The 23,163-nt window shown below is 48.9% G+C and overlaps 2 protein-coding genes across 13 annotated transcripts in view; one reads left to right on the forward strand and one right to left on the reverse strand.

Moving 5' to 3' along the window:
- Positions 1 to 23,163, reverse strand: part of ST7L (suppression of tumorigenicity 7 like) — a 151,711-nt gene that overhangs the window by 51,939 nt on the left and 76,609 nt on the right. For 2 of the 10 annotated variants that reach the window (XM_028163374.2, XM_007169390.3), the window contains one exon: positions 20,640 to 20,777. The exons of 4 other annotated variants lie outside the window; for them this stretch is intronic. In XM_028163374.2, the coding sequence (XP_028019175.1) occupies positions 20,748 to 20,777 (30 nt within the window). In that variant the 3' untranslated portion in view covers positions 20,640 to 20,747. Of the gene's footprint in view, positions 1 to 5,442; positions 5,467 to 20,639; positions 20,807 to 22,699; positions 22,795 to 23,163 lie in introns of those variants that run through there. 4 more of the 10 variants (XM_057550822.1, XM_057549945.1, XM_007169391.3 and 1 more) reach the window with 4 other exon arrangements.
- Positions 346 to 17,300, forward strand: WNT2B (Wnt family member 2B). 3 transcript variants are annotated; one of them, XM_057553438.1, is made up of 5 exons: positions 346 to 369; positions 9,848 to 10,068; positions 11,115 to 11,392; positions 12,093 to 12,357; positions 15,331 to 17,300. In XM_057553438.1, the coding sequence occupies exons 2-5, from the start codon at positions 9,942 to 9,944 to the stop codon at positions 15,558 to 15,560; spliced, it is 900 nt and encodes a 299-aa protein (XP_057409421.1). In that variant the 5' UTR covers positions 346 to 369; positions 9,848 to 9,941; the 3' UTR covers positions 15,561 to 17,300. The 3 variants fall into 3 exon arrangements, with proteins under 3 accessions (XP_057409421.1, XP_007169449.1, XP_057409896.1); XM_007169387.2 differs by lacking the exon at positions 346 to 369 and adding an exon at positions 3,210 to 3,926; XM_057553913.1 differs by lacking the exon at positions 346 to 369 and adding an exon at positions 9,693 to 9,758.

Below are 23,163 nucleotides of genomic sequence, written 5' to 3' on the forward strand. Positions count from 1 at the left end.
GTGAAAAAAGATGAATCTTAGCTCTGAGTGGCCCCATGGGGGAGCAGAGCATGAGGTGAGGTGCAGGGGTGAGGGAGACCCTTTTCTTTGGGGCACCCACTTTTGAGAGGGCAGGAGGCTGTGGTGCACCTTGAGGAAGGAGGAAGGTGTGCCTCTGACGGCTGGGTGGAAGTTGTCCTGCTGGCGGCCCCAGGGAGTCTAGAGGCCTGGGTGAAGGGGAGGTCTGCAGCAAACAGCAAAGCCCTATCATCCCAGCCCTCAGATGGCTTTATTGTATTTGCATGAAAATGCCTTGGGGGTAAGACCCTTTCACTCCTTCTGTGTCATTTAGGATGCCCTGGCCAGCGCTGGGCGCACAGCAGGACCGCGGTAAGTGACCTGACTCCAGGCAAGGCCCTTCAGACCAGAACTTGACTCCCAAGTCAGTGACTCCTCCCCCAGCTCCCATTTCGGGTGGAGTAGGGGTGGGGGATGGGAGGGAGAAGCAGGTCAGGCACTAAGCCTGAGCCTCTGGCCTTGACCCTCTGCCTGGAAGCCCCACAACAGGCCCTTGCGTGAGGAGCCGAGCTCTCCAGTAGAGTCTAGGACCCTGAGACTGGAAGTTTATTTTGAGATTTGAAGTCCAAAGTGGCAGATCCCAGAAAACCTCTTCTCTGGCTCCGTATTTGTTCTCTAGTTAAGTGGTTGAGTGCAGCTCTTGCAGTCAGCTGGCTCCTGCAGCCTGGGCTTCCTCCTGTGCAGCTGGGGGCTCAGAGGGGAGGGGAAGAAGAAGGAGCAAAGTGCCATACTGGGTTGTCCACTCTAGGGCAGAGGTAGCCTGTAAGCATTGGGGAAAAGTCTTGTTCCCTCACCCACTTCCCTCCCTCCTGGATCTGCTGATGTTTCTGGGGGCCCCCTTAGCTCAGCAACATGCTTTAATAGTTGAGCATCTATGTTATGCCAAGACACCGTCCCACTTGACTATGAAGACAGCTGAAGTCAAACAAGGGGCCTCATAAGTGAGTTTGGGGCCCATGTGGGCGAGTCCACCCAAGGTTAGGGCTGATGTGATCATCTCTAGCTCCCCACCCTGCAACCTCAGGCCCAGATGTAGGAATAAACACAGGGCCAGAGTCACACCCAGGCCTGTGCACACAGGGGAGTCTGAGAGAGGCTGCCAGAGCTTGCAGAGCTTATAGACTGCTGCCCAGCATCAGGGTGGGGCTGGGCTGGGAGGAGGTGACAGAATGGTCCCAGGAAAGGGGCTTGGCCAGGAATGAGCCTGGGCCCATTCCTCTTTCACCTGACCCTCTCAGGGAAGCTCAGTATAGAGTCTGCTTCTTTTAAGCAAACGGAAGGGCCAACTGGAGCCTCCCAGACTGAGAGAGAGAAGGGGAGGGGAAGGGGAAGGTTGGCAGGGAGGATATGGCCAGCATGTGGACCCTGCCTGGTCTCTGTATTCGCCCCTCACTCACTCCCATCCAACTCCAATCCAGCCCCCATTTTCTACCTCCCCCCCAAGGGTGGGCACCTTCTCTCCTGCATGACCTAGACTACCGCTGTTACCTATCTGGACTCCTCTCCTCCTCCCTAGCTCACTCTGCACACCAGCCCACTCCCAACTGAGGGCCTCTGTGCTGGCTGTTCCCTCTGCTTGGCATCCTCTTCACCAAGAATCTACCTGGCTTGTTCTCTCGCTTCCTTCAAGTCTTTGCTTGAATGTCCTTAATGGGGCCTACCCTGATCATTCTAGTTACAACTCCATTGTTTCCCACTGTACTTATCACTTTCTAAGATGCTACATGTTTTACTTATGATGTTTACTGTTTATTGTCTATCTTCTCCCAATATAAGTTAAACTCCACACAGGCAGAAATTGTTCGTTTTGCTTTGTTCACTAATGTGCCTAGCACCGTCTGGAACATGGTAGGGAATAAATATTTGTTGAATGAATGAATTCACTTCGCCCCCTGCTACAGAAAGTGAGATAAAGGGGTGAGAGATGTGGAGAGGGGATAAAGGTCTCTCTCAGCCCTTCTCCCTCACATCTGCCTCGGGGACGTCTGCAGCGAGCTGCGCCCTGTCGCTCACACTCCGGAGTCTCTAACAGCGACCCCCACCCCCAAGAACTGACAATGTCTGGGGTTGAAGGGGCTGGGCAGTTTCCAGGGCGTTGTTTACACCAGGGCTTTATAGTATAGATAAATCACGGGGAGAGGCACGAAAGACACCTGGGAATGAGAGGCTAGGCAAGAGAAACTGAGTCTGGAGAAGCGGGTGGGGCCGGACGCCAGGCGGACTCTGGAAGTTGGAAGATCCAGGGTTTTTTAAAAAGAATTTTTAGGTCTCAGTAAGGGCCACCCTGCCTCCAGAAGTTCTACCTGCCGGCCTGGGAAGTGCGGACGGAAGAGGGGAGTCAATTTCTACAACCAGAACCCCCCCACCCCTTCCCAATTTACCACGCCTCCAGGCGGTTGGAGTGCTGGCGGAGGGAGGGAAGAGAGCAGTGGGAAAGAGGAAGGGTGGAAAGGCGAAGGAGAGAAATGGCTCCGGGGCTTCCACTCTCTCAGCAGGACCCCCACCCTGGCCTCTGGTTCGGGAAAGCTGCCCAGCTGTTTCTGATTCTTTCGTACTCGCAGCCCCGCCCGAAGGGGTGGGGGACCGAAGCATCGGGAAAGCTGGGAGAGAGTAGGCTCTAACGAGCCCGGGCGGCCAAGGGCGTGGAGTCCGCGTCGGGTCCTCAGGTGTGCCGCTCCGCTTTGGCCATCGATTCCCGGTCCACAGGCCGGAGGGAAGCGTCGGGTCCGGGCAGGCGGGCGAGAGCTATGTCTAAACATTGTGTGCGGGGGCCTAGGGGTGGGGGGTGGGAATGCGGTGGGCAGCGGGTCGGAGGAACCAGGGGCAGCGAGCCGTAGATGAGAGAAGCCCCTACCTGAAGTCTGCTGCCCGTGGCGCCCCCCGTTGGCAGCGTTGGAAAGGGAGTTAAGATTCTCCCGCAACTCCCCGTGGCAGAGATTCTACCCATTTCACAGAAGCGCAAGAACGGAGAGAGAACCCGAGGAAATGACTGAGTCCTCTGTGGCTCACTTCAGTGTCACTGTAGGTTAGATGACAGGGGAAAGTGTCTGCAGCCCCCCTCACTCGGCCCTCCAGGCCATCACCCACGGAAGTTGGGGTTGCCGAATGAAGGGCGCTAGGACCCGGTGGCGCGGCGTGGGCAGGGACTGGGCGCTCCGGGCGGCGAAGGGCGCCGCTGCGCCCCGTCGCGTCCCACCCGAGCAGGTGGGGGCGCGGCGCAGTGCTAGGGGCGCCGAGGGGCGGAGGCGGCCGCCACACCTAGGGCGCTGCGGGGCGCCCAGGGCTGGCGCGGGCGGAGCCGTCCTGAGGGCCGCGCGTGTCCCCGGCCTCGGCCCCGCCCCGCACCGTCCAATGAGAGCCCGCGGCCGGAGGAGCTGTCGGCACACTCTGTCCGCAGCCCCACTCCGCGCCGCCGACCCCCTGCCACTGCGTCTCAGCCCAGGCAGCGTGCCCCAGGTCCCGAGCTCGGCGCGGCGTCGTAGGCTTCCGGATACCGCTCCCTGCGCCCCTCTCCGGGACCTGGCGCCCCGGCTTCTGGACTCTAGGTGCCCTTAGGTCCCCAGCCGCCGGCGAGACTTATGGCCCCCCAGGGGGGTGAAGTGGGAGCAGCCTGAGTACCCTCAGCCGGTGCCCCGTCCACGCCCCTCCGGGCCGCGTGGCGGGAGGCTTCGGGGAGCTATGCTGAGGCCGGGTGGTGCGGAAGAAGCCGCGCAGCTCCCCTTTCGGAGCGTCCGCGCCCCTGTCTCCGCGCCTGCGCCTAGACCCACGGGCCCCGACGGCTCTCGGGCTTCGGCCCGCCTAAGTCTTGCTTGCCTTCTGCTGCTGCTGCTGCTGCTGACGCTGCCGGCCCGCGTAGACACGTCCTGGTGGTGAGTGTGGCTCTCAGAGTTGGGAGGGTGAGGTGCTGGGTTAGAGAGGCCGGACGCGCCCAAAGGGAATATACAGCTCCCAGCACCCGCTGCTCAGGAGACCAGGTTGTCGCTTTGACGGAGTCAGAGACGATCCGTGCAGGGCTGTCACTGAAGTCGCGGAGGGGCGCAGGGGGGGCGGGGAGTGGATAAGGGGGCGCCGCTCCTTCCCCGTCCGGTGATGAGGGCGCTGGGTATTTGGAAAAAGGACGCCCGGTAATCGAGGCTTCCCAGACCCCCTCTATTTCAGCTCAGTCCTCTTAGGGCAAAAGCTACCTTACGAGTTTCTCTCAGGATGGATTCAAGGAACCAATCGCCCATATGGGGCCGCGGTGGCCGTCCAAGAGGGCCTCCTGATCCCCTAAGGTTGGCCCCCCACCCGGGGGAGTGGAGAAAGGGGCAGCTGGCAAGGGCGGAGGAGCCTCTCGTTAGTCTACCCTCACCCCATAACGCAGTAAGGCTTTGGTGAGGCAGGAGCACCCAGCACAAGGTTTACAAGTGGAATTGAGGCAAAAACTACCCCCATTAACTCCCACAACTAAAACAAACAAAACACTTGGGTTTGCATACTTTAGACATTCAGTCTGTTTTGAGGATCTCACTTCGAACCTTGGTATCTCCCTCCCTTCTTCCTTCTTTTCCTTCCCCAGATGGTCCCATCTCTCATCTTTCCCCTCCAAGAACTAGCGGCTTCTAGAGTCCCAAAGCATTAAGAGATCCTCTCCTCAGATTTCCTGCAGGCCTTAAGAGTCCGGACACTTCACAAGACGGCAGATGAGGCAAAAGGAATTAAAAATCCACTGGATATCTATTCTTTTCTGATTCCCTTCCCCACGAAATCTCTGGATGGCACTCATCGTTTTCTCCCAGAAGAAAAGAGCTGCTCTCTCTCCTCCCCCACCTTCTGGGGGCTGAGTAGGGGGAGAGTGGGACTGAGAAATGACTCAGTCCTCTTGTCTTTCCTCTTCACCCCCCAATTAAACTGGCCGCTTGGACTGGGCTATTGCCCCTCTCTACCCATGCAGTGCCCCCGTTCCTTTCCTTACTTTGCCCCTCCCCCCAATCCTCCCCTCCTCCACAAAGTGTGGTCTCTTTTCCCCTTGCACCCTGTGGCTTCTCTCCTCCGGATTTGGAATCTTGGCTGGAAGGGTGAGGGGTAGCTGGCTGAGGGGCCAGCGAGCTTGGGCTGCAGATTCCTATCATTTCAAGATGCAACTTTCTCCATCCCCATCACCCCCTCACACCCCCCGTTTTTCCTGTTTCAGGAAAATCTCTCCTTTGGATCTTTTTTATCTCTGCAGTGTTGGGGAAGGCAAGGAGGGGGGTTCTGGATGGGGGAGCAGGGAGGCCCATATCTTACATCTGGCCTGAAACATTCCTTTAGAAAGGGAAAAGGAAGACGGGGACGAGGAGAAAAGCCTTTCAAACTTCAGAGTGAGATTAAAGCCACCCTTTACCTTCATGGTCTCAGTCTGGCTGGGGACTTGTGTCTTCAGAGGCCCTGTAGAGAAAGGATGAAGTGACCACTGTGCATCTTTATCCATTCCAGATGACAATTTGCTTTTAGTGACTCTTGATTGCTTCTTACCAATTTGGGAGACAGTCTTGGTCCACATGGTGTTTAGGTGAGGAAGTGTCACTCTGGTAATTTCAGCATCCTGGTAGTGGTTCCTAAAAACCCAACTGGGGTTCTTCCTAGTCCCCATTTTGTTCCCTTGGCTACTCCTTCTCCCTTTTCCTTTCTCCCTCTACTACTCTCCCCCATGTGGTTCATATTAAAGATTTTGGAAAAACTCCTGGGTGGAAGAGCTAGCTAGGGAGGGAGGCGGGCGGGTGATACAGAGGGATTCAGCAGTCCCTGTGAAATGGAGGAAGGCAGCAACAGGGCCAGGATGGGCAGTGAGTGCACAGGTCATTTCAGTCTCCTTGCCTCACAGGGGTCATAGCTGCAGGCCCCAGATGCCTGCCTCAGTGGTCAGTCACTTCTGGGATAAAGTAGAAAGCTGCTTTCCAAAAGCAGGTCAGGCCCCAAGGTGATTCTCTCTCTTTCTCTTAGGAAAAAAAACCCAGCAAGACTGATATTCTGTACAACCCCCTGAAGAGATGCCTGTTGACTCTGTTTGTGTCCATGTTCCACTCAGGAGCAGAATGTCATCACTATCACCAGCTAACAGTCTGATCTTCCTCACAGCGCTTCCCCTTACTCTCCAACCACTCCCTTCCTCTCCCGACCTTTAACTGAAGGAGGAAACGGTCTCTTCTTAATCTATGAAAAACATAACAAGAAATAGGGGTCTCCTGGCATGTGCCTCCCTGTACTATTTTGTATTCTGCAGGGGCTGGGATGTAGGGAATCACAAGAGCAGGACTGTGTTCAGGACTGTGGATTTACAGAAGGAGGAACAAAGTGATATCATGACATTAACATTATTGGTTTTTTTGTTTTTTGGCCATGCCCGGAGCTTATGGGATCTTAGTTCCCAGACCTGGAGCGACCTGGACCGCCGGGGAATTCCCCGACATTAACATTATTGTTATCAACCACAGCTGCCATTTAATGAGCCCTTCCTAAGCTCCAGACACTATGGCTAAGCACCTATAAGCATCATCTTTTTCAATCCCCAAAATAATCCAGTGAGGCAGATAATATTATTATCCCCATTTCACACATGAAGAAAGTAAAGGATAGGAAGGGCATAGTACGAAATTCAAGTTCACACCAATTTTGGAGCCAGATTGGTCTACTCCTGGTTAATAAGCATTGTGTGCCTCTCTTACGCTTGGAATTGAAAATGAGCTTGGACTTTGGCGTCAGATGTCCTTGGTTCACCCCAGTTCTCCTCTGACTAGCCCTGATGGACAGAGCTGGGTATTGTTAATCTTAGTGACCTCAGTTTCTTCACCTGTAAAATGGAGCTCCCTCTCTCTCTCTCATAGGATTTTTGTGAAGAAAAATGTTTTGTGAACTGTAAAGTATCATATAAATGATATTGTATTAAGATATTTAGGGAGAATAATAGTTTTATCCTTGTGTTCAAAGTCCTATATGGGCTGAGCTAAACCATGTACATGCACTAAGGACTGTAAAAGAAAGGGGGTAAATAAAAAAGAGGACCCCTAGCCTCATTAAAAAGACACAAACCTAAAACATCTGCAATGTCAACAAGGAATAAAGCTATAATTGAAATGAAGCTTATGGCTAGCTAGGAGGAGAGGGGAGTTGGGGATAAATCAGAGTGGTCAGGTTTTGTTTTTTTCACCGAATAGTTATTAAGTACCTGCTTTGTGCCAGACATTGTTCTAGGTACTGGGGATACTGAAGTGAACAAAACAGACAAAACTCCCTGCCTTCATAGAGCAGCATGTCCTAATCACCTGAGGAGGTTGGTATAATGCCAGTTCAGTAGGGCTGGAATGGGGCCTGAGGCTCTGCATTTCTAACAGATTCCCAGGAGATGCTGATACTGCTGTTCTGGGGACCACACTCTGAGTAGCAAGGAGCTAGAACAGGGCATGAGTCACTTTGTCAAAGGAAGGGGTATGAATTGGTCAAAAGCAGGTAAAGAGAGCATTCTGGAGCAGGAAGCTGGGAAGGAAGTAAAAACCTCTGGAAGGGAAACAGAGCTACAGAGTCAGGGGCATCTCACCCTTCTACCAGCCCATCAGCTGGGAGATGCCTTAAATATCTTTGTGCCCGTAACAGATGAGCTCAGTGCTTGGCACATGGTAGGCATTTTGTAGGCACGTGCTGAATTGAGAGGGGGATGGGCTGGGCCTCTGGCTGCCTTGCTGGAGGCCCCCACACTGATGGCAAGATGCTGACCACTGGTCAGGAGGCAAGTGCCCTGCTCTGCAGAATCTTGAAGCAGCTACTTAGTGGGATAAGGGTGGTAGTAAAGAAAATTATCTTCCCGTCTTACTGAACAGATGTTCCCACGCTCAGTGAGGATGTAACAAGAAGGACCGATGTGGGCTGCAGCAGAATGGAGTTAAGTCAGACCACAGGAAGGACTTTTTACCAGGGTTTGGCCTGCCCCACTCCACACTGTCTCATGAGGGCTGGATTACTGGTCTCCCATTCCCATCCAACCCCCGTCTTCCCAAGCCCCAGTAAAAAAAAAAAAACAACAAACACCCATTGCGTAGAGCAGTACTCCGGGGTGAACTGAGGAAGCAGAATGGTGGTGAGACAGGGACGGGCTCCAACTCCAACGGTCTTGATTCTCCAAACAAAGCACCGCAGCAGTGGGTGTAACTCCCGGCTGTGCGTCAGGCAGCCCTTTCCGGCCTGGCCCAGCCCAGGGTGTTTATTTTGTTTGTTCCTGGAAGCTGTTGCCCTGATGGACAGTGCTGGGGACGCTGATTCCACGGGATTTGTTAGTGGTGGACCAGCCCTCTCACCCCTCCCTGGCACAGATGGGCCCCATCAGCCCTGCTGAATTCCAGAAGAGGCAAACATCAGCCCTCCTTGTGTTTGAGTTGATATCACCAGTGGTGATCCAGTCTGTGGGTGAGGGCCGGGTTTGCGAATGCAGGGGGCGGCGGGGGGAGTGTTGTAGAGAACATAGAGCCCAGGGCAGTCCAGCTTTTCCCTTCTCCCCACTGGCTGCCCTCCCTTCTCCTCACCCACTTCTAGGCCCATTTTGGGGCCCTTCCCAAACCACAGGCTCATTCACAGCCCAAACCAAATCTTTTCTGTCTGTAGCAGCAACTGCCCTCCATGGTCCCCACCTGTTCAGAAAAGGGGAGAGAAGGCGTCCCTTTGATGTGTTAGGACAGGAGAATAGAGAATTCCCAGCAAATCAAGGCATGTATGTGCTGGGTGCTGGAGAGATGGAAAGGGAGTGAGAAGTGGGTGTATGGGTCAGATCTCATTTGGTGGCCTTGTAGGGAGAAAAGGTGATGATGAACTCCTGTCCTCTCTCTGAAATGTTCTTCCTGAGGCTTGTGGTGGAGTCCAGGGCTAAAAAGTGTTTGAATGAAGAAAAACTACTTCCTTGAGAAAATTGAGAATGACTCTAGCAACTCACCTATCTTTTATTAGCTCACCCAATTGATCTTCTTATAATTGTTCACATTGGGCAGATTGGGTACTGGAATATGGGGAGTGTCACCCTGTTGCTTAATATTGGTCTTTGGTTTCCCACTGCAAACAGCCCTCTGCCCACGCAGATTCATCCAGGACATTATGCCCTGTAAGTTGGGAAGGATGATTTTGAAAGACTCATTAGTTAAGAAAGGTCATGGGACCTTGAAACAAAGGGTGTGGGGAGGAGAGTTGGGGTGGGGGGGTCTTCCTCCCCAGACCTCGGGATTGGGAATGAGGACTCTTAGCTACACGGGTCTGACTAGAGCTGTAAACGTCACTCAAAATTGCCCACTGTATCTCTTCCCACTGACTCCTCCCTGTCTCCATCCTTCTCCCATACCATGTCTTTATGGACCAGCAACGCAGGATGTGCCTCTGACACGTGGGTGTAACAATGTTGTATCAGACTCTAGTTTTATTAAGTTTATTTTTCCACGAGGCTCTCAATGTTTATTAAATAAACAGGCAATGGGGTTTGTGTGACATGCCCACAGCTTCTGTGTATGTGACACATGCCTAGCCTGTGTTCTGGGAGTGTGTGTCATTTTGGCCTTTGGCTGGGGAACTGGTAATGGTGGGAGACCACTCTATTACTCTCTCTGCAACTGCTTAATTATTTCTCCAGAGCTTGTGAGGATCGGTTCTCCCCATCGGCCTTGGGGAATATCGGCCTTGGTTGGAGGAAGGGGAAGGAACCTCTCAAGGTTTGAATGCCAAACCTTTCCCCTCCTTATTCCCCTCCTAATGAAGAATAAAGCCAGGATGCTCTGACAGGGCCATCTCCACCTTGCAGGTACATCGGGGCGCTGGGGGCCCGAGTGATCTGTGACAATATCCCTGGTCTGGTGAGCCGGCAGCGTCAGCTGTGCCAGCGTTACCCAGACATCATGCGCTCGGTGGGCGAGGGTGCCCGAGAATGGATCCGAGAGTGTCAGCACCAGTTCCGCCACCATCGCTGGAACTGCACCACCCTGGACCGGGACCACACTGTCTTTGGCCGTGTCATGCTCAGAAGTAGGGGCCTCTTCCACCCTGCCCCAGCTCCTTCTCTTTCTATGCTTGGGGTGGTGAGTGGGTAGGATAGGCATGAGCCCCTCTCTCCTCTCCTGCACACTACTTCATAATCAGAGTAAGAACTGTGGGCAGAGCCCAGGATACAGTTGGAAACAGACCCTCAGTACCTTAGATATGTAGGCAGTGGCCCCTTTAAATCCCAGTGTTCTGGGATGATGGGTCAAAGGAACAGCATTCCCTGGTACCTCCATCCTTCTTCCTCCCTTTTCCTTCCCCTCCCCAACCGCCAGCCTGCGGACATCCATGCACTGTAAGGCTGAGGACTGGAAATGGCTGCTCTGTTCTTACCGACACCATCACTACCCTCACCCCAACATTCCCAACACTGTAATAATGGGAGCAAGGGAAAAACAGAAAGGTGATATGTAAATGTTTGGAGAGTCAGCGGCTTGGACCTGGCTCAGCAAAAGAGCTAAGCAGAGCTAAACAGTAAGCTAGCAGAAAGGGAATGAGATGAGAATGTGGAGGTGTCAGAGGGACAAGAGTGATGATTCATCAATCCCCAAGAGCAGGGAAGGAAGAAAGCAGGCTGGGGAAAGTAGCATATCTCTTCAAATAGGATGACCCCTGGGCTGGGGTCTCCATTGTAGGGGAACTGTCCAGCAGAGTGGGCCTGAAAAGGCCTGGAATGTGGACTAAGGCTGGCTTTGCTAAGCCGGGGTTGGCCCTCAGTGGGAGGGAATGATTCACTGTGAAACTTTTCAATGGATGGACCCAGGGAGTTTGGAAGGAAACAGGAGTACAGGTCAGCCCAAGAGGTCAGACATACAAAGAAGTGGATAGAGAGTTGTGAGGGCTGAGGGGAAGAGGTCAGATTCACTGGGGAATGCTCTTGGAAGGGAAGGGTACCTTGAATAAAGGAGGTACAGGGGTTGCCCTGGGAAAGAAAAGGAGAAGAGGTTTCAGAGTTGAAGGTTGTGTGGGCTAAAGAAGGGGACAGACAAGGGCCTCTTTCCTGAAACACACTTCTACCTTTCTCTCTCTAGGTAGCCGGGAGGCAGCATTTGTATATGCCATCTCATCAGCAGGGGTGGTCCATGCTATCACTCGTGCCTGTAGCCAGGGTGAACTGAGTGTGTGCAGCTGTGACCCCTACACCCGTGGCCGACATCATGACCAACGTGGGGACTTTGACTGGGGTGGCTGCAGTGACAACATCCACTATGGTGTTCGTTTTGCCAAAGCCTTCGTGGATGCCAAGGAGAAGAGGCTTAAGGATGCACGGGCTCTCATGAACTTACATAACAATCGCTGTGGTCGCACGGTCAGTACTCATGTCTGTGCATGTACATTCATATTGGCTGGGAGTGGCCAGTATGTATGATCATGGAGTAAATGTGAAGGTGGAAGCACTGAAGGCTTCTAGATTACTTCCAAAAGCCCCAACCCCTGGAACAGGAGCAGTAAATGCAAGGGACCTTAGGAATGCCTAGGTTCAACCTGGAGCATAAAGAGTCTTCACATAGGTGGAAATTAGGGAAAGGTGGAGAAAAGAAGGGAAATAACTTTTTAAGAAAGAAAAGAATCACCTCCTAAAGTCTGAGGAGGATAAAAGCTTGTTCTAGTCAGTGCACTGGTCTTTGAGCACTTCCTATAGGCCTAGTACTGTGCTGGAAAATGACATGCAACAAAAGCAGAAGGCATGGTACCTTGAACTCTAAAACACATGAAAAATAGAGGCTGTGCCATAGTTATGAACAGAATCCTGGGGCTTTAAAGTTCAGGTGGGCTGTCATGAAGAGGAAAGCACTGTTGGTCTAGGAAGGTTTCCTGGAAAAAGAGGTTCTTGAATTTGATCAGGAAGAATGGGTGGAATCTGACTGGGGAGAGGACAACCGATGGCTCCACTAGCCAAACAGGGCCAGGGCCACCAGACCTCAGGGCACTCATGCTTTTAGTCCTAGGGATGACCATAAAGTACCCTGACTGGCTGCCTTTCCCTTGCCTGCCTCCCCACCTCCCAGGCTGTGCGGCGGTTTCTGAAGCTGGAGTGTAAGTGCCATGGCGTGAGTGGCTCCTGTACTCTGCGCACCTGCTGGCGTGCACTCTCAGACTTCCGCCGCACAGGTGATTACCTGCGGCGGCGCTATGATGGGGCTGTGCAGGTAACGGCCACCCAGGATGGCGCGAACTTCACGGCAGCCCGCCAAGGCTATCGCCGTGCTACCCGGACTGACCTTGTCTACTTTGATAACTCCCCAGACTACTGCGTCTTGGACAAGGCTGCAGGTGAGTAAGGAAAGTAGGTAGAGACATGGAGCCCTGGTTTTTAGTGCAGGCACCTCTAGTTAATCATGGTCTCAGGAGTTAGGGAAGGAGGTTGGAGGAGCCAGTCAGATGTGAAAACCTTGTAATAAGATTGTTGATTTATGCCTCAGTCTGCCAGGCCCAAAGCTGCCTAGAGAGGAGAGGACACCGAAATCCTTGAGGCCTGAGGTCATCTATCCTTTATATTCCCAGCATCTGGGATATAGTAGGTACTACTAAGTGAATGTTTAAGTGAATCACCCATTTCAGTACCAAACAATGTATGGGCTATACAGAAGCATAAGATACAGACTAAGTTTTGGCTCTTTACAATCTAGCTAAAGAAATGAGATATAACAGGTAGACAAATGCAACCGCAAAAGAGAGAAATTAAGAAAAGTTTACTTGAAAATGTGGAATTTAAGCTGTTTCTTAAAGTGTAGGGATCATCTGGATAGCTACAGAGAAGAACAGGTGGATATTCTCTACACATGAGTAGAGTGGTAGGTGGGAAAGCACATGATCTGTTCTAGGAACAGAGAGCAGATTAATCTGAGTGAAGGTTTTGGGTAAGGGAGATTAAAGACAGAAAGGTAGTAGGAAATACACCATGAATGACCTTGAAAGGGCTTATCCAGTCTGCTGCCACTGAAAATTCTAAAATGGAGTTGGGGAAGCAAGGAGAGAGGAGATCCCTACCCAAGGCTAACCATCAGCAGAAAGCAGCAAATCATTCTTGAATGTGTTCCATATATTTGTGGTGGAATTCTTGGGAATGCTGGAAGGTGACGTGGTGTTCCCCTAAAAGAGTGGAAGCTAACCGTCTTGGCTCATATTTCAGGTTCAGATAGGTTAGACTAGGAACAACCTGCTATGCAACAGAACTGCTCTTCCCCTGGTTATTGTTACGGGCTCCCAGACTCTTCTCTGTAGTCTCAGCAGTCAGGACCTCGGTGAGGGGAAGCCAAAACCCTCAGCTGTCTTCCATACTATTTGTTTTCACCTATCACTGTCATTCCTGGAGAAGCAATTAGCTTGGAGCAAAACTGGGCACAGAAACAGGGTGGGGCTCTACCCAAGACACAGAGAAAGTAGTTTGTGTACTTTGAAGGGTGCTAGGAGAAAAAAGGTTGAGAAAGCACTTCTGATTCTCCTGGTGATTTCCTGCCACTAAATTTGTTTTCTTCCCACGTGGTATAATTCAGAGGGCTACTCTCTAAATGCCTAGAAATAATGCCACAACATCCAGGGTGTAAGCCTATGCTGTCATCCTAAAATGCACCTTTGGGGAAGGATCTTTGGAGTTAGGAGGGAGGATGAGTCATATGTGTGTTGGTTGTTCTCGGAGGCATAAAATAGGTCTCATAAAACCCACAGTGGAGCCTGGAATTCAAAGGGTACAAGTCATCCCAGAAGGCAGTATGGAGCCAGGAATCCCCTCCAAAGCAGTACTGCCCCACTGAACTTTCTGTGATGATAGAGATGTTCTACATCTGTGCTCTCCAATACAGTAGCCACTTAGTTACATGTGATTATTCAGCACTTGAAATACAGCTAGTGTGACTGAGGAGCTAAGTATTAAAATTTATCTAATTTTCGTTAACTTAATCTAAATGACCACATTTGGCTAGCGGCTACTACATTGGACTGCTTGGCTCCAGAGGGTAGAAGAGGCTTCTGGTGCACAAGAGAATGACGTTAAGACCTAGCCCTTGAAATTAGGCGGATAACATATATAGTAGACCTAGTCAGCCTACACTCTAGAGCAGTGGTCTCTTAACATTTTGGCTTGTATACTCCTATCATTAAAAAAAAAATCTGAACATGTGCCTCCAATATATGTATATTTACTTATGAATGTACTAAATGACTGTACTAAAACGTACATTATAAAACATACATACAAAGTAGATATTTTAAATTGATGAGCTCAAAAACAAATATAGAGGTACTAGCATTTTCTATCCATATTCAGTGGAATGTGGAGACTACTGCTATAGAAATCAGTTAATTTATTCATACCCTTCTTGAACCCCCAGGCTAGTTATGTTCCCATCTCTGGGAAAGAGGTGAAGTAGATATGCTCTAGGATCCATCCCATCTAAAATTCTATGATTTTGTGATCTGTTGGCAGCATCTCTTTTGCAAAAATCAGTCAGAATGAGGTTGTGAGCATTCTCTGTGCAGGGGGAATAACACAATCCCTATCCTTCAGGGGTTCCTACCATAAGGGGTAAGGCAAGGGATATTCTTTAGGAATTCCTTAGGGAGAAGCCTCCTGCCAGTAATGCTTATCAGTTTGCCCCCTCAGTTGATCAGAGATTATAGATATAACTATCTACTGAGTTAGGTGCTATTATAAGAAAACTAAAGCCCAGAGAGATCAACTAACTTGCTAGATCACACAACTAAGAAGTGTAGAATTAGGTTTTAATCCTAGACAATTTGACATCAGGCACATGCATTTAATTTTTAATGGCCATGCTATACTACTTTCTTGTATAGTACCACTTAATGAAATATAAACTAAGGACCGAAATACTAACAAATGGTAGCTGGATCAGAGTTGTAACAAGGCTTCTTAGAAAAGGTAAATTATAGGCTAAGTTTTTTATTTTAACTTTTTATTATAGAAAATTTCAAACATAAAGTAGAGAACCTTCACCCAGCTTTAACAATTATGACATTTTAAGGCTAAGTTTTGAAGGGGATATGGAGATGTGTATTGGCAGGGAGGGCATTGCAGGAAAAGTCAATGGTCTTTGGGGAGCCTTGATAGTGGGAAGAAACAAGCCTGGTACAGAGGGCAGTAAGGAGATGATCATTTTGGCTAGTGGGTGTATTTTCAGGAAAAGGGATTCTTTATGGTTTCCTCATGAGGATGTGGGTAAGCGAACCCAGAGTGGCTGAAGTAAGAGGTAACTTGGTTCTCACTCTCTCTCTTCCCCAACCCAGGTTCCCTAGGCACTGCAGGCCGAGTCTGTAGCAAGACATCTAAAGGGACAGACGGTTGTGAAATCATGTGCTGCGGTCGAGGGTATGACACAACTCGAGTTACCCGTGTCACCCAGTGTGAGTGCAAATTCCACTGGTGCTGTGCTGTGCGGTGCAAGGAGTGCAGAAACACTGTGGATGTCCACACTTGCAAGGCCCCCAAGAAGGCAGAGTGGCTGGATCAGACCTGAACATATAAATACCTCACTCATCCCTCACTTCAAACCTCCTGACTCAAAAGCACAAGATCTTTGCATGCACACCTTCCTCCACCCTCAACCCTGGGCTGCTACAGCTTCTATTTAAGGACTTGGAAAGTACTCCAGAGGGACTCTGGTGTCCGAGCTGGTTCCTTAGCCCTGGGAAGGAGTTGACAGGGGATGTAAAAAACCGAGCGGCTCCCTGACTCCCCACTCTGGAGGTTAGAAGGCAGAGTGGAAGAGGTAGGAGTCTTCAGAGCGATATGAGTTGCACTAAAGCACATGGTCAAGGTTCATTTTTCCTTTCCCTTGCATTGGCTTCCTGACACATCTTGTGTGTGCAAGAGAAAGGGTACCTGGAGAGAACTTCTTTTTTTCCTACCTGGCTGAGGGTAGATGGGACAGAGATGAAACCACATATCTCTTCCCTGGGTCAGTGTGAGCTAACTGCCTGGTACCCCAAAAGAAACTCTTAGGCTGAAACATTCTTCCATTATCAAGAGCCTGGGATTGCTAGATAAGAGTTAGCCATAGCGGACAAGTTCCATTCTCATGCTATTATGTTTATAAACTGCTGTGTTTTGTAGGAGAAAAGAATTATATAACTATACAAACATACATTCTCTTCTAATCTCTCCTTTTCAACCTATATCAGCCAGCACTGCCCCTTTTGCTCACTTGCTGACTGTACAAACTGAGTGGCATGCAGTGCCATGCCATGCCTAACAAACAGATCATTAGAATACCGTAGAACACTCCTAAGAAAGAGTAATTTAGTAGGTCTGCCTAGGCCTTGGGATTTCTACTTTTTTAAACTTTCCACGCATGATCCTGGTGGGCAGCCAGGTTTGGGAAACACCAAGTAAAAGATATGTGACTCACGGAGCGTGGGAGAGGGTAACAAGCCTGATCTCAAAGGCCCACATGAGGCATTAGTGTATACTAGGCAGGTAGAGATCTCTGGCTTTGGCAATTTGTAGGAGAGGATTCTAGCCTTTAAAGCTGGGAGCAGGAACCAGTGGTTACAGAAGGAAGGAGAGCTGGGTCTTGGGGCCAAAGTGGTAAACAGCTTAGAAAGCAACCTTTCCTCATTTATTCAACAAATCTTTATTTAGTGACTCTCCAAGTCCTGGTGATTATTATCCTTCAATCCACATCTGGCTTAAACTGGGGAGTTCCTTCTATGCTACTACCCACTGCCTAACTAAGCTTGTAGTGGTAGAGTCTCCAGAGATAGCAGGCTTAGTAAGCTAGAGGGCAGGACACAGAGTCCCCAAAATCATGATGTCCTATTTTTACGTGACTTGGACAGTGGTTACCTCTTGCCTGTTGATATTTTAAAGGAGCAGAGTGGTATAGAAATTTGCAGTTATGACAGACTGGGTTGAAATCTCAGCTGTGCCAGTTCCTGTTTTTGATATTTTGAGGAAGATACCCAAATTCTCTGAGCCTCTATCTTCTCATCTCTAAAATGAGGGTACAGACTTATCTCAGATATTGAGTTTTAATTATGCCTCAAACTCCAGCCAATAGACCCTCTTACCAAAGCCTCTAACTGGTCTAGCCCATCCTGACTTCTCTCAGAATCATCAGTTCAGGACTATGAGGTATTGACAGCAGGCTGTCTATTAAGGAGCCTACACAAGGGGTTCTGAATATAGGCCACTTTCCTTTCCCGAGTTCCTCTCCAGCACCCCTGGGGTCCTCACACGTTTGTGGAGCAGCTTTACTCCGCACAGGCAGCAAGAGGATGGGGGTGCCATAGCTCTGGGCCGTGGGGGCAGATTTATTTGGATGATAGGACTAATATTTGTGTAACCTGCTGAGACCTATGTGGGAGAGTTTAGGGTGGTTTTTCTTTTGGTGAGGGGGTTTGCTCCGGTTTCACATCCATTAACACAAAACATGAACTAGTCAGGGCCCTTGTGGTCTGCGGTGAGGGGATTCCTGTGGAGAAATAGGACTGAGTGAGTCAGGCCAGGGGAATGTCTTCCTTGCAGAGTGGAGTCAACTGGATAACTGATGAGCCAATGGTGGGATTAGGGAGGGGGGAAATGGGAGGGGAAAAGAAGAGTTTCTGACGTCTTGAGCTAGGATTAAGAGGAGGAAAGCTCTAAGGTAGTGGAAGGGTAAGGGGCTCATAGTCAGTCTGAACTCAAGAATAGAGTTGAATGAATTACAAAAGGGTGCCGTCTTGTATGCTGGGCCACTGGGAAGAGCTCTCAGGTCCCAGTTAGCTTCAGCTCTCACAAGGTTATCCAGGTTACCACATAAATGATAGCCTAGGCCTTCCATGGCAAATCAACCTGAGCTAAATCTACCTGTGTTCTATTATCTTATTCTTTTTTGGTTCTTACCCTGTGGAAGGAAGCGGGCCTCTTCTGGCATCTCATACTGCTCTGTGCTTTTCCCTGGGCTCCAAGTTCTAGTTCATAAAGACCAAGTTTTGCAATTTCCTATAAATGGTTAAGAGAACAGCAAGCTGTCCAGAGAGTGAGAGGTCTGAAAAGTGAGGTGGATAGTGAGAGAAAAGAGGTCCATGTAAGCCCTATTACAGAGGCTATGTGGCTCCAAAAAAGAATAATGGCCAAGCAATTAATTTTTCCTCTTATTCCTTAGCTTGCCTCTGCATTCCGACTGGCTTTACACAACTGGCGTCCATTCTGCACTATACAAACAGAAACTAATTTATTTGGAACAAGCAGCAAAACGAGAACTTTATTTGGTGCAGTCAGGGCCCCATTTAGTTCTGCTGCTACTCACTCACTGCCTCTAATCTCCCCCTTGCCCATCTCTCCTCTGTTCAATAGAGGCCTGTTCCTCAGATCAGCAGTCTCTTAGCCTGCCACCTGTTTCACTCCTTCCTGTTGGTCTTCATTTCTTTTAGCTTTTAATATTTATGTATAATGCATTGCAGAAAATGCTATTTGGATTCAAATTAAGTTAAAAGACATTATCCTTTAAGGATCTTAGAATCTTTCAGAGAAGGCACAAGACCTAAATACCTCAGCTTCACAGCCTATAGCCAATTTCTCTTATGTAAAAGTGAGAATGCCAGCCTTAACATAGTCCTGCAGATAAAAGCCAACTTGTATTATTGCTGGCCTTGAATAATAGCATGAATCCATACTCTTCCTTAGAGTGATGCTAGAAAAATGAAATCAGGGACTTCAGATTATTTAAAAGAATCAAACATTGCCTGGCCCTGAGGGTCTGTCTGCAAAGTCTTGTAGGTCTGAATCCTGACCACTCACTGCCTCAGTCTTCTTCCTCCCTGTTACAGAGAGTAATTTCTTCCCTTTCTCTCACCTCCCTTAGCAAGCACACCAACCACTAAGTCCTTCGCCAAATTCTCAGACCCACTCAGGACCTTGATTTCTCCATGGCTTAATATAAGAAAGATAACAAGGATTTTTTTTCCCTCAGCCTTTCTGAGGTTTCATTTAAATGCCCTCAGTGGTCACAGGGCAGAAACCCAAGGGAGGAAGGCAGGGAGAGTAGGGAGAGTATGTTTCTCATCCCTGGGAGGCCTAGCTCCTGCAGCCAAATTACAGCACCAGAGAACAATGTAATGCATTCCTGGGAAGGTCGGTGGGACCCTGGGCGCCTGGGCCTTGTGGAGAGAGGTGCCAGACACAGAGCTCTCCGTAAGCAATCCTGCAGAGCCGCCCCCTGGTTCAGAAATGAAATACGGGAGAGCTTCACATTACGCAGAGACCTGTAGCTCACACCTGGTTATTGATGGCCTTGGTGGAGGCCTCTGCCCCCACCCTCCACTTGGGAACTGCCTGCTACTATGGGGGTTGGGCATCTTTGAAGCAATGTTGGAAAACAAGAAAGAGATGTTTCCTTTTCACTCCGCCCTCCCTATCAGCCTGTGCACAACCGTGAGGATATATATACACAAATATCTCAGGCTGCATACGGGTTCTAGTCATCCTCCTTCTCCCCAACAAAAAAAAAAAGAAAAGAAAAAAGCAACTAGATTTCAATCAAACACTTCAAAACTCATACCAATAACAGGGGTTCAGCTATAACCAAGGAATATTATAAAATTATCAACATGCAGGCAGCTGTTGGTTTGGGGACTGGCACCCCTCTGGGAGGTGGCAGGGGAAGGATACAGAAAGGGCATGGAGAGAAGAGATCAACAGTGGACAATTCCCACCCAGGCAGAGTGGCTGAGACTGTAGAACTTCTCATGGCTGGTTCACGCTGGAGAGAGTGCAATTCGTGTCCTACATGCTATCAATGATAGGGCAGTCTCCTATGACTGCACGAGGTACGATTATCAGGCCTCCTGCTCATCACCTGTTGTTGTTTTTAACTCTTACTAGGTTAGAAAACAGGATAGCTTTAGGTTCCAGAGATGATCTCCACAAGAGAAAGGCACTAGAGGGGAGCAAGCAGTGGCTTTACAAGGGTAAATATGTCACAGTTGCTGCACTAGACTGAGCTTTCCCAGAAGCTGGTGATTGGCAGGTTTCAGGTAACGGCCAGTGGGTTGTCAGTACTATACCTGTCCCTGACCCCAAAGGTCCAAGTGATAAAAGAGAGGGTATAGGTACGTTTTTCCACTTCCCATTTATGGCTTAAATGATCTCTGAGCAACTTTGTGGTCCTTCCTCATTTACTTAAGATGTTTTAGTCATCCTGGATTTGAGAAAGCAAGGTAAGCATTCTCCCTTTTGTCCCCTAACTCTGAAGTGTTCTGGCTTAAAATTTGCCTTTGCTCACTTCCATTCTGCCTACGAGTCTATGGATAGAGCAGCTGGGCATGGGAGTTCTCTCTCTTTGGCCAAAAGAAGCCAAAATTGGGTGACTTTACTTCAACACCATCAACCCCAGTAAGCAGACTTGACCAAACAGAAAAGCTAAGCTGAGTGAATAAGAAAGATAGTTTAATCCACAGCTGTTCTATTTGACAACTTTCAAGGTGGGGCTTCCCCAAGAATAACTGTGATATTTATAAAAAGGTTTTTCATGTATAAACACTTTAGCTTATATGTAATTGTCTCACCAACCCTGTGATAGGAATTATGCTCATTGTACAGGTGCTGCTCAGAGAGGCTCTGTGATTTGTCCAAAGTCCTGTGGATGTTGAGTGGTTCAGCCAGAACTCAAACCAAGGGCTTCTGACTTCAAATCCTGTGTGTTCTCCTCAAAGACTGAGGGTGCCTAGGGCTGGAGGCACAAGAATCCCAGCACCTTTAGGACAGAAATTGATACAAAATATCCTAGGAGAGTATACATGAACAGAATTTACAAAAGGAACAGCTTAGGCCTTCCTTAACCTCATCAATGCACCCCCTTTTTGCCATTTCTGCCACTAATACCACCACCACCAAACGATCACTATACTACATTTAGTGGTCCATGTTTAATCAGCTCTGGTTCCTAATTCTTTCTATTCCTTTTTTCTTTTTCAGATTAACAGTTAAATTTTTGTTTTAGTTTTATCTAGTCCTTTTAAAGGGATGCTAAATGTGTAGACAGAGCAGAAGTAGTCATGAGAAGCCATGAGAGGAAGTTATTAAAGCTTTGGGCTTTTAAAGTATGTATTAGAATTTCCTTTGAGAGTTCAATCTTTTTAAAAATGCTGTCAACTCCTGGGCTAGGAAAGTAAGAACAGGGAATGAGAGTGCTTAAAAAAAAACTGTCCTATCCCAGGCCAGATGCCTACTCACAGCCTAGTAAAAGTCCTGGGACCTCTAGCCAAGACAAGCTATTTATCTACACCAAGGCAAGGAGTATCTACCCTGCAGAGAAACCCGTGCAAGATGAGGCAGACAGCAGATTTTCACTTGATCAAAAACTTTTGCTGCTCTCAACCCCTCCTCCCACCCTCATTCAAAATCTGGACTTCTGTTTAGGTCCGAGACAGTGAGACAAAGCAGCTCCAAGAGATGATGTGTGTAAGGGGAACCCTTCCCTGTTCAACCCTGGAATGCATTCCATTAGAGACAGCATAAGCCCTCACATATCCTACCTATCCCACTCCTGAACCCCAACTGTGAAGGCAGAAAGGAAAACTGCAGGAACACCATGTTCATCAATCATAGATCTGGGATGCTACAGCTCCCTGACCTGAGCCCCCATTTGAGCTAGGGGAAGAACACCTCATGAAAACAGTCTACCTATAGTTAGGATTTCTCCCAGAACAAACCTTACTTTTTGGTCCATCGATCTTGGCTCTCACTGTTCTCCTTGCTTCCCACCCCCACTGCCTCCGCATGTGGGCTCAGAAGTCATCATCTAAAGAATTCCACTGCTCACCTCCTGCATAGCAGCACAGCCCCATGAGGCCGCACACCAGATGGAGGGGATAAAAGTACGAGGTCATGGCTTCTAGCAAGAGGCTTTTTCTTAAACTAACCCTGACTCCTGGAAAAGAGGCAGAGCAGGAGAGTGTCGAGTGAGCTGCTGACGACAGCAGCTTCAGAGGTCTTGTATAAAAAGCTAACTGAGCTTTCAGTGGAAATTTCTCTACTCCTGGTCTCATGTCTACTTCTTGAAGGTGTCTGAATAGAATGCAGAGACTGTCAAACCAAAGGGTTAAATCCTGCCCAATTGTAGGAACCTATTCAGCAGGCTGCCATACACATGCTAAGGTGGAGGCCAAACCCTGAACACACGCCCCGTTTCTCCAGGAATGTAACTATGAATAAAGGGAAAGGGTATGGAAGGCGGACGAGAACTCAGGGGAAATTGAAAAGGTTGTCAGTAGGCCTTCAAAATGTTTGTGTGTAACACACAAAGATGGGGATGCAGGAGGATCATCATTCCTAGAACTGTTATGTTTGCTGGGTGACAATGTACAGAAGCAATAATTACAAAGAGACAAAACAGTTTAACACTGAGAAACAGAAGTCTCAGAATAAAGGAATCAGGTGAATGAGATTAATCAGGCTTTCTATAGGAGGTGGCTTTTGAGCTGGATTTTTAAAAGATAAGGAATGTCCTGGTTGAGAGCGGACAGAGGAAAGCATTCTAAACAGAAGGAACTGGTTTATGCTGAAACTTAGAAGCAAGAATGTGCAAGCAATATATAAGGAATTTCAAGCAAGTACATATTATATACACTGGAGAATACAGAGAAATTAGAATGCTGAGATCAGGGCTTAAATAATGTGAGGTGACTGCATGTGCCCAGACTGTCAAATGGCTCAGAGTCCCCTATAGAGCCACACAGCATCTTGATCTATGTCAGTAAACACCAAGGCACCTATGGGAAAACACAAGGATGAGTCCATTTGTTACAGATACTGGGACTAGAAGAGAGCTACACTGTAAAACCCACAAAATGCTAAGTATCATTAATCACAGTTCCCTATCATTTGAGATTCTGGGGTAAATAAGAGATATCAAATATCCTATCCAGAACTGTGATGCATTAATGTAGGCTTACGGGCCCAGAACCTGACACAAATCAAGCCAAACTCTTAAGAAATTAGAATGTAAAAAAGGAATTCTTTAAAATAGAAAATACATGTTTCTTTCCCTGACTCTCAAACTTAAAACTTGACTGGTCCCCTATATCCTGTTTGGCATACTGGACTTTTGAGGCTAGCACATTCACTGTAGCTGCGGTCAT

Source organism: Balaenoptera acutorostrata, chromosome 1 (assembly GCF_949987535.1).
Source record: "Balaenoptera acutorostrata chromosome 1, mBalAcu1.1, whole genome shotgun sequence".
Lineage (NCBI taxonomy): Eukaryota > Metazoa > Chordata > Mammalia > Artiodactyla > Balaenopteridae > Balaenoptera > Balaenoptera acutorostrata.

Bases quoted from the DNA above. Each gene is read 5' to 3' on its own strand.
- WNT2B (XM_007169387.2), top strand. From the start codon at position 3,736: ATGCTGAGGCCGGGTGGTGCGGAAGAAGCCGCGCAGCTCCCCTTTCGG. The intron at 3,927-9,847 runs GTGAGTGTGGCT...TCCACCTTGCAG, and splicing joins CGCGTAGACACGTCCTGGTG to GTACATCGGGGCGCTGGGGG. The intron at 10,069-11,114 runs GTAGGGGCCTCT...TTCTCTCTCTAG, and splicing joins TGGCCGTGTCATGCTCAGAA to GTAGCCGGGAGGCAGCATTT.